General features: G+C 53.5%; 2 protein-coding genes across 2 annotated transcripts; one reads left to right on the top strand and one right to left on the bottom strand.

Annotated features, from left to right (window-relative positions):
• Positions 1-2,753: 2,753 nt before the first annotated feature.
• On the top strand, positions 2,754-4,511 carry N7508_006089 (beta-ketoacyl [acyl carrier protein] synthase domain-containing protein; the record flags this gene model as incomplete). The annotated part of the gene is made up of 5 exons (XM_058464155.1): positions 2,754-3,020; positions 3,109-3,195; positions 3,264-3,321; positions 3,387-4,408; positions 4,467-4,511. 5 exons carry the CDS (start codon positions 2,754-2,756, stop codon positions 4,509-4,511), a joined length of 1,479 nt encoding a protein of 492 aa, XP_058320633.1.
• Positions 4,512-10,941: 6,430 nt separating this feature from the next.
• N7508_006088 (uncharacterized protein) lies at positions 10,942-11,868 on the bottom strand (the record flags this gene model as incomplete). The annotated part of the gene is made up of 1 exon (XM_058464154.1): positions 10,942-11,868. One exon carries the CDS (start codon positions 11,866-11,868, stop codon positions 10,942-10,944), a length of 927 nt encoding a protein of 308 aa, XP_058320632.1.
• Positions 11,869-14,311: the final 2,443 nt, after the last annotated feature.

Below are 14,311 nucleotides of genomic sequence, written 5' to 3'. Positions count from 1 at the left end.
GGTTTCGCCTGTCATTATTCTTTGGGATCGTCTGTCCGTGGTGGGTGCTGGTTAAATAGGAGCATGGCGTATCCCCTGTGGGTGATAGCCCCCTGTGGGTTATACGCCCACCTGCAGGCGATGAACGAGTTGTGGCGACTAGCCAATGGTTCTAGGAGATGGAGTCCCAGTAGGATCGCACTATTTTAGATCGAGACACGTCGCAGAGTTTCAGAAATGCAGACGGTTTGATATTCCTGATAACCGGCCCCTGTAATTTTTTTACTAAAATTACGGACCCTCGCTTGCGAGGGTCCGCCACCCATATGCAACTTTTTTCTTACGTTTTACTTCAACCATCATTTACTACCCTACGATATAGTAAAATAAATAATTAAATATATTAAACAAATCAATTAGATACTAGTCCATTTATATACAAAAGGAAATTAAATTCTAGCACGTTTTTTAGCCCTTCCATGCTTCCTGATTTCAATCAAAACCTTCTTCCATTTCCGCCTTGTTTTTTCTTGGTCGTTTTTCTCGGTCAATTTATATTCTTTATACTTCATTTCTTTGACTTGGCTGGAACTGATGATACCGGTGATTCGTATATGACGGCGCGAACTGTTATATCTAGCGTGGCGTGCCCCCATAATAGCTTGTGTACTATCGAATTCCCGCTGTAGCTGGAGAGCTAAAGTAGCCTGGGCCTCAGCACCCTTTGCAAGCTTTGCTAGCCCTTCTTTAAACCGCTGAGTAGTGGGATCGTACTGATTGAGACGATTACTGATTCTTCGTATTTTCTCAGCGGTTTTTGGAGTACTAAACTCATTGTTTTGAGAGCTAGTTGATGGGGTATCCAGCCGGGGCAAATTGTCATCGTATGGATCGTACAACTCCAATTCATCAGTAATAAGTTTAGGATTAATAGGCCGGAGGCCAGTGAATCTAAAACCAAGCTTAATTGTATGCGGCCGGAAGGTTTTTTGACGTAGTTCGGCGATTGAATGTAGGAATTCATCCTTCGAGAATTTACGGCACCCACTTATAGTAGCGGCTTCGACAGCCTCACTATGCCAGTTTTATATACACTAAAAACCCCTACATCGAGGGGTTGTAGTATATGACTGGCATGCGACAGTAAGAAGAATAAAATGATATTATTCTTCTCACAAAAGTTGACAAATTGACGCGTTAAATGTGATCCGAAACGGTCGCAAAGAACGAGTCTTTTTCCACCAAATGTACGACCAATTGTCCACTTATGGAATAGCTGGATCCATTGATATGCTAGGGTATCATTGATATACCCTGCATCGGTAACAGCTATATGCTCATCGCTATCAATAGCGTCAAACCAGCGTAGTAGTGCCTGTTTTGCACTTAAAATTATAAGTGGTGGACAGACAAAACCATCGGCCGAAACAGCCTCTAAAACTGTAACAGATTCACGATTGGTGACAGATCCATTAAATAGCTTCTTTTTTGGATGCCTGGTAATGATCAATTGATCGCGTCCGACGCCAATTTGGAAGCCAGTTTCGTCAAAATTGTAGATATCTTGTTGGTGTATACCATGCTCAGTAATAACACGTTGGTAGTCATTAAACCACCTCTCAACAACTGATTTGTCAAGTGCACTAGCTCTTTCAATATCTAGAGCTCGCCGGCGTCGTATATAGTACTGGGGATTACGATTAAGAAAACGCTTTAGCCAATGCTCGCCAATTTGTGGAGGTGGTTGCAGATCGTCATTGTGGTCTTCTTCAAGAATTGAACTAGCTGCAATAGCTATTTGGCGGCGATTTATTGATGCACCGACCGCGTCAAAGTAATCAATATAATCACATAAAGCTTGCTCTTGTACAGAACTAAGCTTCTTGCCATTGGGTTGTCGTTGAAAAAGTGATTTTCCGCCTTTCCATCGCCGGCGTAGTCGGTGTACAGGAACCGCGAATTCTCGCGCAGTTTTCGCAATATTGGGTTTAGATTGCTCAGAGAGGGTCCATTTCTAGCTGAATCTGCTGCTCTATTTCTTTATTGGTTTTAGGCATGGTTGGTGGGGTGGTTGATGATCAAAGTAAAAAGTTAGGATTTAAAAAAAAAGTTGCATATGGGTGGTATGTTGCATATGGGTGGCGGACCCTCGCAAGCGAGGGTCTATAATAAATGTAATTTATGAAAGGGCCTACTGTACACGCGGTTAAAGATAATGCCCGTATATTGAATCACGAATCCGGAAACAGCGCTAGAGGACACTAAATGGAGGTAAGCTGGTCGCCAAGACGCGATGCGCAGGGATAGGGCGGCCAATCGAGAGTCCGAGACAAAACACTTTGGTTGAGGCCATCCGGAGGCCAGCATTCCGGAAGGAGCAGCCTCATCAGCCACGAGGGGGACTAGAATCTCACGGACATGAAGGCTCTCCTCGAACACCTTTTGGGATTGTTTTCTCGGCGTTCTGGCCAGCAGTCGCGAATCTCACCGAGGCCTGACATTCCCGCCCCCAAAGCCACATCGATGGACGGACAATAAGCACCGAGTTCGATCTACTCCCAATGGACTCCTCGGACCGTGCCGCTCGGGATCTGCTCCGATGCGATGGCCTGTATTCCACGGGCAAGGCATCAAAATGCGATGAGAGAGTGTCTCGAGATAGACATTTAGATCGGAAATCTTTTAAAACCTCACGCGGTTTGATTTGGGTGGATTGATTACTCACTGATTCTCCCACCAATTCATCCTACCCTTAGAATAGAATCACAGTGACGATGTCGAACGGCTTACACACCGCGAACATGCGCCAGCATGACACGGGTGCTGCGGGCAGCGCCAGCAATAGTGGCGATGGGAGACCCTTCCACCGCAGTGTTCCGGTTGCCATTGTGGGCATGGCCTGCAAATTCGGAGGAGACGCTACCAGTCCCTCGAAACTGTGGGACATGTGCATGGAGGGTCAAGACGGCTGGGGGGCCATTCCCCACGAGCGATTCGATCTGAAGTCTCTCTATCATCCTGACCAGCAGAGATTCGATCGGGTCAGTCATTTCCCCCCGCAGATGCATATTATTGAGTTGAGCAGAGAAGCGAAGAAGAAGAAGAGAAAGTTGACTCGTCAATCAACAGCATCATGTCCGCGGTGGATTCTTCTTGCAGGACGACCTGAAACGATTCGACGCAGCGTTCTTCAACCTTTCTGCCGAGATTGCCAGTGTTCGTGTGCCTTGACCCCGATTGCATTGCAAACCACCTGCAGCTACTAATGCACGAGGCATACATAGGCGATGGATCCGCAACTGCGGCTGCTCATGGAATCTGCATACGAAGCCATCGAAAACGGTCAGACCCCCCCCCAATGACCCCCAAGGAGTGAGTGAGCGTCACTGACAGACATGACTGGGTAGCGGGCATCCCGATGGAGAGCTTCTCTGGGTCCAATGCGTCAGTGTTCACTGGGACATTTGCAAGTGACTATTTCGACACGCTGATCCGCGATCCCGAGAATCTGCCGGCCTCGTTCATAACCGGGAATGGAGGGGCGATGCTGTCGAACCGCATTTCGCATTTCTATAATCTCACAGGGCCTAGTATGACGATTGACACGGGCTGCTCGTCGAGTGCCGTCGCCATTCACCAGGGATGCCGGAACCTCCAAGCGGGGGAATCAGACCTGTCTTTGGTTGGTGCATCTTCTGTGCTATTGAACCCCGACATGTTCATCGCCATGTCCAACTTGAATGTGCTGAATGCAGAGGGGCGGTGCTATTCATGGGATCACCGCTCCAATGGGTACGGCCGCGGTGAGGGCGTCGCAACCCTGTTGCTGAAGCGCCTGGACGACGCCCTGCGGGATGGGGATCATGTCCACGCCGTCATCCGTGAGACTGCGCTGAACCAAGACGGAAAGACAACGACGATTTCTTCGCCCTCGATGGAGGCGCAACAACAACTCATCGAAGAGTGCTACCGCCGCGCCGGACTGGACCTTGCACAAACCGCGTACGTCGAAGCGCATATGACGGGTACAGCCACAGGCGACCCCATTGAGGCGGAAGCCATTGCGCGAACGTTCGGGCAGCGTCGCAGCTCGGACGACCCGGTGCTCGTGGGCTCGGTCAAGACGAATCTGGGGCATACTGAGCCCGTGAGCGGGCTGGCGGCCGTTATCAAAACCGCCTTTGCGCTGCAGCACGCATGCATCCCCCCGAATCTGAACTACGAGAAACCAAATCCGAAGATTCCGCTGGACGAATGGCACCTGCAGGTCCCGACGTTGCCCACCCAGTGGCCCCAGGATAAATCGCCGCGCGCATCGATCAATAACTTTGGCTACGGGGGCACCAACGCTCATATCATCATGGAAAGAGCTCCCACCCCCGCGCGACAAATCAACCGCGTAGTTGAACAGGACGAAAGTCTTTCCCGGGTCTTTCTCCTCAGCTCTCGTGACGAAGCCGCGACCAAGGCAATGAGCTCCCAGCTAGCCAGCTACGTGCGCGAGTCCGCTTCTTCCACGGGAAACAGCGTGAACTCCTTCCTCCTCGCCGACCTCGCCCACACTCTGGCGGAAAGACGGTCACGCTTCCCATGGTCGATCGCCGTCAAGGCGAGAAGCGTGGACGAGTTGGTGACGAGGTTAGAGGACCCGGGTTACCAAGCGACGAGGGCCATTCGAAACCCCCGTGTTGGATTCGTCTTCAACGGCCAAGGGGCTCAATGGCACGCGATGGGACGGGAGCTCATCTCCACATACCCGGTGTTTGCATCTGCGATTGAACAGGCAGATGAAATTCTGAGAGATTATGGCGCTTCATGGTCCCTTCATGGTGAGTTCACTGATGCCAAACCTAACATCCCATAGTGATGGCAGCTAACAAGAATCAGAGGAGCTTCTGCGGGACGAAGCAGCGACGCGTGTGCACGAGACCGCTTTCAGTCAACCGATCAGCGTCGCACTACAGTTATGTCTCGTGGACTTGCTCAAGTCCTGGGGCATCACACCTTCGGCAGTGACCAGCCATTCCAGTGGTGAGATCGCGGCTGCATATGCCGTTGGAGTGCTGTCGTTCCAAGAGGCCCTGGGCGTGGTGTACCACCGTGGCAGACTCGCGCAAAAATACCAGGAGCTCTCGTCACTCGTAGGGGGAATGCTAGCTGTCGGGCTGTCCGCGGACAAGGCCGAAGCCTACCTTCAGACGACCACTTCTGGTCGCGTCGTGGTGGCGTGCATTAACAGCCCCGACAGCGTAACGTTATCAGGCGATCTGCTAGCACTCGAGGAAGTGGCGTCGCGTCTCGAGCAGGACGGTTTCTTTGCTCGGAAGCTCAAAGTGCCTCTGGCCTATCACTCGCACCATATGCTGCTCATGGCCCAGGAGTATACGGAGAGTCTGTGGCACATTTTGCCTACCACGCGAAGTTGGACAGGAGCTGTGTTTTCCTCTCCTGTGACTGGCGGTATCATTACGTCCCCGGACATTCTGGATCCCGAACACTGGACGCGAAATCTCACCAGCCCCGTCTTGTTCGCCAAAGCCTTAGAGAACATGTGCTTCGACGGGACTTCGCAGTCCGCACCCACTCCCCAGGTCGATATCCTTGTGGAAATCGGCGCACACAGCACCCTTTCAGGCCCGATCCGAAAAACCCTCCAGCAGCGAATGATTCCGTATGTCTCATGTCTGAAAAGAGGTGTGAACGCTGTCGACACCATGCAAGATACAGCGCGCGAACTTGTCGTCCGGGGCTATGCGGTGTCCCTGGCCGCGGTCAATTTAAGCAACAGCGGGCAGGAAATAGGCCAGTTCCTGCATGACCTGCCCTCCTATCCGTGGAACCACACTGCCGAATATTGGTCCGAGCCCCGAATCTACCGCGAGCACCGGTATAAGCGCTTCCCGCCTCATGAGTTGCTGGGGACCCCCGTCTCCGGAGGCAACCAGTTGACGCCGACCTGGCGAAATTTCTTACGCGTCGCCCATGTCCCTTGGCTCGCGGACCACCGGGTGGATTCCAAGGTTGTCTTTCCTGGCGCGAGCTATGTCACGATGGCGATCGAAGCGATTCGACAGCTCACGGACAGCTCCGAGAGCAGCATTAGCGGGTATCGGCTGCGAGATATCGACATCACTAATGCACTGACGATCCCCGAGACTTCGGCGGGCGTGGAGACGCAACTGTGTCTCCGCCCATGTAGCGACAAGGAGCTGGACCATAAGGGCTGGTATGAATTCGAGCTCTGCTCCGTTGGGCCGGACGATACGTGGATCCAGAACTGCAAGGGCTATGTCGCTGTCGAGACCGTCCATCCCAATAAACGGACAGAAAGACAGACTGTGAGCGTATCCTCCTACTGGCCTGCTGGCGAAAAAGCGGCCCCTGTCGATCCGGAGTCGGTATTCGTGAGTCTGCGCAAAATGAACTTTCACCACGGTCCGACGTTCCAGAACCTGCTTGCCAGCCAGGCTGCGGGCAGTCGGTCCATCACCACGATGGCTCTGTCTACTGTGGTGCCGGGCATTGACGAGCAGAACTATGTCATTCATCCGACGACGCTGGACTCTATCGTGCAGTCCTTCTACGTCGACGTTCCTGCGGAGATGAAAGAGCGAGCGCAAGTGGTGCCCCGGTCCATTGGCTCCATGTTTGTGGCTCGAGACCTCAAACGACGCGCCGGGGACACGCTGCACGCCTTTACTGAGCTTATTCAAGCCGACCAACGCGGAACACGCTCTAAAGCCATTGTTGCCCATGGTCTTGACGAGTCAACCGGGTACCTGGAGATCAACGGCTTCCACTTCCAGGCCATCCCCCAGGATCACGGAGACGATGCAGGACCCGAAGACAAGCGACTGTGTTCTCGGATGAGCTGGGAACTAGATGTTCTGCACAACTTCCCAGCTTCTCTACGAGACCCTCTGAAGATCTACCTCTCAGAAGCGGATGTGGACTTTGAGAAGAGAATCCGCCGTGCATCCTACTACCTCATCTCTGACGCCGTCGCGGAGCTTGAAGGCCAGAGCCAAGATGGCTGGCAATGGCACCACAAAATCTTCTATAACTGGATGAAGGAGATCGTCGCTCAGGGTAAGGCCGGGACCCTAGCTTCCGGAAGCGCCAGCTGGTCCCGCGCAACAAAAGGCATCAAGCAGAGACTCTACGATCAGCTCTCAGCAGAGCAAGCAGCAGGCCGACTAACCTGCCGCGTCGGCCTGCTGCTCGCCAGTATCGTTCGCGGCGAGGTCACGCCTCTGGAGCTGATGATGGAAGGCAACCTTCTCAACGAGTACTACGAGGTCCTGCCAAAGCTCAAAGACCGGACTTACCGACAGTTGAAGCAGGTCGCCGAGCTCTACGCGGTCAAGAACCCCGGGGCGAATGTTCTCGAGATCGGGGCCGGGACTGGAGGCGCCACGACCGTGATTCTCGACGCCTTTGGAGCCCGGTCTGGAGCCGAGTCCGGCACTCTTCTGGGCCATTACGACTTTACGGATATCTCGTCTGGATTTTTCGGGGCCGCGAGGCAGAAGTTCGTGGCTTGGGATGGCATGATCGAGTTCAAGAAGCTTGATATTGAGACGGACCCTGTGGACCAGTCCTTCGAGACAGGGAAATACGATCTGATTGTTGCGTCGGCGGTCCTCCATGCCACTAAAAGCCTTCACCGGACCATGTCCCACGTGTGTCGGCTTCTCAAGCCGGGCGGAACGATGCTGATGATCGAAAACACCACCGATACGCTGGACATGCAGCTGATCTTCGGCACGCTTCCTGGGTGGTGGTTGAGCGAGGAGCCAGACCGAAAGATGAGCCCGAATGTGCCGCTTGAAACATGGGACTCTGTCTTCCGCGCCACCGGCTTTTCGGGCGTTGATTTTGAGATTTCCGACTGCGAAGAGCCGGAGTTCTCGTCTGAAAGCATCATCATGTCGACCGCTAAGTCCCAGCCAGCCTATCCGCCGTCGATGTCGATCATCTACTCCCAGGCTGCACCCCCACAGGAATGGTTGAACGAGCTGGCAGAGAACATTCAAACGCAATGCGGCTACTGTCCTAGCGTACAGTCCCTTGAAACTGTCGAACCTCAAGAGAACTGCGTGTATATCGCTTTACTGGACATGGAACGCCCCATCCTGAACGACATCGACAGCACCACTCTCGAGCAGGTCAAGAAGCTCCTGAGCAACAGTCTCGGGCTCCTGTGGCTCAGCAGCGGCAGCGTGATCGACGCCAAAAAGCCCCTGTTCGCCCTGGCACAGGGAATGCTGCGAACCCTGAAGCAAGAAGACACCGACAAGCGGTGCATCCAGCTCGACTTCGAGTCCACTGGCTGTCCCTGGACCGCGGGCAAAATCCCACACATCATGCACGTCCTCCACCAAAGCTTCGACTACCGTCGCATTCCCACAGAGATCGAGTGGGAATACGCAGTCAAAGACAGCCTTCTCCATGTTCCTCGCCATTGGCCCGACCGGACCTGGGACGAGGCCTCGAATGAAACCCACGTGGACCCTGCCCCAGAACCCCAACCTTTCTGGCAGCCTGGGCGTGCCCTGACGTGGGAGCCGTCCCACTCGGGTCTCCTGAACGAGATCTACTTCACGGATGCACCGGCGCTCGAGGGCGTGATCCCTCGCGGCATGGTGGAGATCGAGCCCAAGGCCTTCGGGCTCAACTTCCGCGACGTCATGGTCGCGCTGGGCCAGCTGGACGAGACTCTCGTCGGCCACGAATGCGCCGGTATCGTCCGGGGCCTTGGTCCCGGCTCCCACGAGAGCGGGCTTAAAGTGGGAGACCGCGTGTGTGGCATCGGCGAGGACCGCTTCGGGAGCACAACGCGCGCCTCGTGGACCAGCGTCGCCCGGATCCCAGACGAGATGGCCTGGGAAGAGGCTGCTTCGATCCCGTGTGCCTTTATGACGGCGTATATCGGGCTGTTTGATATCGCACGCCTGCAGAAGGGGCAGAGGGTGCTTATCCATGCTGCCACCGGCGGCGTAGGCCAAGCGGCTCTCATGCTGGCGCAGTGGGCTGGTGCTGAGGTGTTCGCGACTTCTGGAACAGCAGCGAAACGCGAGCTCTTGATCAACCACTACCACCTTGCGCCGGACCACATCTTTTCGAGCCGCGATCCGTCCTTCGCGGCAGGCATCATGGCCCAGACCAACGGCGACGGCGTGGACGTCATTCTGAACTCGCTGGCTGGGCCCCTCCTAAAAGCGAGCTGGGAGTGTATCGCGCGCTTCGGCCGCTTCGTCGAGATCGGCAAAGTCGATCTCGAGGCGTCCCGGCGCGTGGACCTGAGTCCGTTAGCCCGGTCCGCCACCCTCGCCGGCCTGGACCTGCTCCAGTACCTGCGGTATCAGCCGCAGGTGGTGCACCACGCCCTGCAAGCCTGCGTGCAGCTGTGCCACGCGCAGCAGGGTGTTCGGGCTGTGCACCCCATCACACCGTACTCCATGGCCGACATGGACCAGGCCATGCGGTCCATGCAGGGCGGTTCGCACACGGGCAAGCTGGTTCTGGTGCCCGGGGCAGAAGACCAAGTGCGCGTGGTCACTCGGCCGCGTCCACTACGGCTTGATCGCTCGGAGAGCACGTATCTCGTTGTCGGAGGACTGGGCGGCGTTGGCCGTGCCATTGCGCTGTGGATGATTGAGCAGGGCGCGCGCCATGTGCTGGTTGTGTCTCGCAATGCCGCCTCGCATCCTGACGCCGCACAACTGATTGACGATGCCAGAGCAGATGGATGCAACCTTTATATCCGCGACTGCGATGTTGCGGACGAGGCCGGCTTCCTGAAGCTCCTGGACGACTGTGCAGAGACGATGCCTCCGATCCGGGGTGTCGTGCAGGCCGCCATGGTCCTGGATGTAAGTTCTCCCCCCATTGACTCAACCTGTATCTATATTAACCGCCTCTTAGGACACGGTGCTGGAACGCATCACGCACAAGCAATGGCAGCGCGCCATTCTCCCCAAGGTGGCCGGCACCATGAACCTGCACCGCCATCTGCCCTCGCTCGACTTCTTCATCATGCTCTCGTCCATGACCGGCATCACCGGCCACGTCTCCCAAGCTAACTACGCCGCCGGCAACACCTTCCAGGATGCGCTGGCCCGCCACCGCACCGCCCACGGCCAACCAGCCGTCGTTCTGGACCTGGGCCCCGTCTCGTCCGTCGGGTTTGTCGCCGAAGCAGACGACGACGTGCGCGCGCGGGTCGCCCGGACCCTGGGATCGACTGTGCTTCCGCTCTCGCGCATGCTGCGCCTGATCGGCGAGGCGATCCGCCATCCACTGCGTGGACATCCCGACGACAGCCAGATCGTCACTTGCATTGCGCAGTATGATGGTTTGTCTGATGACATGGCAGCTAAGCGGGACCGGCGCTTCGGGACCCTGCAAGTCGGCACTGCGGCCGTAGGGTCTGCGGGCATCAAGACCACACCCGCTGGGATGGATTGGCTGGACGAGCTGGTGTATGAGCTGGCACACCAGGCAGGGGGCGGGAACGAGTCCAGGTCAGGGGAGCTGGTTCAGTCCGCGCTGGTGCGGAAGATCGGGGCCATGTTCCATGTAGCAGATGCGGAGGTGGAGGTAGATGTGCCCTTGTCGCAGCAGGGAGTGGACTCGCTGGTGGCGGTGGAGTTGCGCAACTGGCTGAGCAGTGTGATGAAGGCGCGGGTGACGATTTTTGAGATCTTGCAGTCAGGGTCGGTGGCTGATTTTGCGCGCATGGTGACGGCGCGGAGTGGTTTGATCACGGCGTAGATGGTGATATACCGGGGATGAGTATGGACTGGGATTCAACGAGATTACAACTATTGTATATCCATTGTTAAACATAAAATCAATATATTCGTTTCCATTATCTTCCCAAGCAGTCTGACATTCTCCTCATGTATCTTGAGATGTGCTAGAGTGGAGAGCTATTCCTCATTAATATCCCTATCCTATCTACTCATACCCCTGCAGCTCCTTCTCCGTCCATTCCCACACCTTCAGCCCCAGCACATCATCCTCTCCCTTCGGCGTCTGCGGGCCCCCAATCCCAATAGGCTCATAGTACTCCCCGCTCTTCACCTCCTTAGCCACAGACGCCCACAGCTGATTCCTAACGCCCTGGTCCACCGGCGTCACGACCTTATTCGCGACCTTCCCCAACACCCTAATGACCCACGGGCTCCCCGTCGCATTATTCATGAGATTCGTGCGCACCACGCCCGGATGGATCGACGCCAGCGTAAACTGCGGGTACTTGCGCGCCATCTGGCGCGTCCACAGAATGATCGCCAGCTTGCTCTGCCCGTAGCGACCGTAAGCGCCCAAGCTCTCGGCGTCGGTGCGCAAGGTGTCGAACAGCACGCCTTCCTTGGGGGCGTAGACGTGGCCGTGCGACGAGAGCGAGACAATGCGCACGTCCGCGTCCGGCATCGCAGCCGTCTTTTCCAGGACGGGAAGCAGCAGTTTCGTGAAGAGAGCGTGCCCGATGTAGTTCGTGCCGAACTGCAGCTCGTAGCCGTCACTCGTCAGGCCCGGCGGGGCGGCCATGATGCCGGCGTTCAGCATGAGGATGTCGAGACGGGTGGACTCGGCCGCGACGGTGCGGGCCGCGGTGGCGACGGACGAGAGCGAGGACAGGTCCATGGCGAGGGGCTTGATGGGGGGCGCGTTTTTGACCTGTTGGCGGATCTCGTCTGCCGCGGTCTGCGCTTTGTCGATGGTGCGCGCGGCCAGCCAGATCAGCGACGGCTGGTGGCGGGCGTATTCCAGGACGCATTGCTTGCCCAGGCCGATGTTGGCGCCGGTCACTAGGATGACTTTGCCGGCGAGCGAGGGGATGTCCTGCTCGGGGTTGAAGGGGAGGGATTTGCCGAAGAACATGGTGATGGTAAGATGCTTATTAGATGGTGTAGCGTCCTGCGCGAGTGTTGGAGGGGAGGTTATATACCCAGACAAGAGCTCGGGGGGTTCGGCCCGAAAGGCGCATTCGAATTATCAAGCTAGTAGACGTTTCTTTGTCCTTTTGGCCCCATCGACGATCATTACTCCCGACGGCACATCCGCATCCGCTCCACATGGCGATCTAATAGGCAGAGCATCACTGGGAGGAGTCTCGGATATCGAAGATCCGATGCAGTGGGGCATGTGAGACCACGCAGAGTCTCCGGTTTAGTTAGGTAAGCGAAGTAGAAGTCTCAGCTGGCGTGTGGTACAATATGGTTCTATTGTAGGAGAGACTGAACGCTGACCCTGGGAAGGGTCAGCGGGGATGAACTAAATACAGGCTGGCCCAGCTTCCGGGCGGTGAGCAGTACTATACTGCCACGATTCCTGAGGCACTAAATCGTGCCTCAGGTAGGCCTCGAGATGGAACCGCAAGACCCGCGTACCGCCCCGCCCCGCCCCTCCGCGGGGCGGTTCTTGGTGACAAAGTTTAGACCCGCGGGGCGGTTTCAGGATGAGTAGAACCGACCCTCAAAGTTGCGGTTCGACCCGGCGGGTCTACAAACATAACAAATATCTAAAACCCCGTGATTAGACCTTGACATTTCCCATGGGACTAGCGAAAATCTAGTCCCATGTCCATGGGACTTAGTCCCATGGGAGTTCCTACAGAGGTCTAGTCCCGTGGACCCACTCCCATGGGAGTAAAAAAAAAAATTGGTCCCGCCATGGGAATTCCCGTGGGACTCCCATGGGACTAACAAAATTTCCCATCTATACATTATTTCCATAATAATAATGGATAAATTGCTGAGTTATTATAATAAAATACGGTAATTTAAAGGTGTTTTAGCGAGTATTGAGACTAACAAATATTTATTACTTTTGATATATTTTGACCATAGTTTTGTGATTATTTAGTATATCTTTAATTTAGAAAAAAGCTATTGTAAATAAAATACCGTTCGGAACCGCCAAGAAATGCATTATTTATACAAGTCACGAGATAGCTAATGTTTGCATTGTTTACAGTCCCATGGGAATTCCCATAACTCCCATGGGAGTTCCCACGGGGGTCTAGTCCCGCCATGGGAATTTCCCATAGATGTTTAGTCCCATGGACCCACTCCCATGGGACCAAAATTAGTCCCACGGGAATTCCCATGGACAGTCCCATGGGAGGCGTCCCATGGGAAATGTCAAGGTCTACCCGTGATACGTATATTTTATGTAGAATCGGCCTATATTTTTTAGTATTTTGCTTTTAGCCTAGTCATATTTATAGATATTACAGAAGGTTTTAATATAACTATTCCTTTATTAAGCGTTAACTAATTTCTGCCGAAATAGTCTTTATTTCTACTAATTATATACAAAATCCTTATCCTATCTTAAGCGCTTTAGAACGCGCCTAGACGAACGCCGCTAAGTGCCACTTTCCTCCTATAAGTGGCTATTATTAGGTAGAGGAACCTTGTTAGTATTATCTAGTTAGATAAGATTATCTAACGTAGTCTCGGCTCGTCTCTTCCTAAGTGTACGCTTACTAGAAGGTTAGGTAGCTTTCTGAGGATGTCAGGGTTATAGGATCATGTGATAAGAGGAAAGGAAGTAATAAAGAAGAGAGTAAGAAGAATAAAGTGAGAGAGAAGAGTATAGTTATTTATTTCAGTCGGGGTATCACTCTCTATTTATGTTATTTCCCCTAGGTGGCAAATGCTCTTGCCACCTAGTTGATTTATCAGCATTGGTAATTTGATTTATCAGCAGATGCTTCTAGTTCTTTCTATTAGCTTCTATTGCCGATAGTATCCGAAGGTATTCGGTTATAGCCGAGATCTCGGTTCTTATTGGTTCGGGATCTTATCTTATAGATAAGATCCACTATATTATAATTGGTCTTATAGGAAAAAGTGGCTTTTTCCTACCCTCCATTATAAAAAGGGTTCTTTTATAGTCGTATAGACTTCTTATATTGATACCCCCCCGTAAGCTATATAGGGTAGGGTACTCTATATAGGTTATAGTATATAGTATATTGGCGTATTATTATTATAGTAGTATTTTTTATGGTATAGCACTTAGACCTAGTAGGTTTAAATGATATTGATATAATGGTGTTGCTAAACACTTAGTGAGTGTATCTGCCAGTTGGTCCTTTGAGCTTACGTGTAGTAGCTCAATTTGGCCAGTAGCTATAGCATTTCTTGTAAAATGATATATAAGCTCAATATGTTTACTTCTTTTGTGGAACTCAGGATTTTCAGCCAACTTCTTCGCAGACATACTATCCACTAGTATTTTTGGAATAGAAGTGGAATATCCGAGTTCTAGTTTCTTATTGATATAGTTGAGCATATTAGCTAAGTAAATAGCTTCT

The sequence above is a fragment of the Penicillium antarcticum genome (assembly GCF_028974205.1).
Source record: "Penicillium antarcticum strain IBT 31339 chromosome Unknown utg000005l_segment0_segment0, whole genome shotgun sequence".
Classification (NCBI taxonomy): domain Eukaryota; kingdom Fungi; phylum Ascomycota; class Eurotiomycetes; order Eurotiales; family Aspergillaceae; genus Penicillium; species Penicillium antarcticum.
This window is presented reverse-complemented; position numbering and strand designations above follow the sequence as displayed.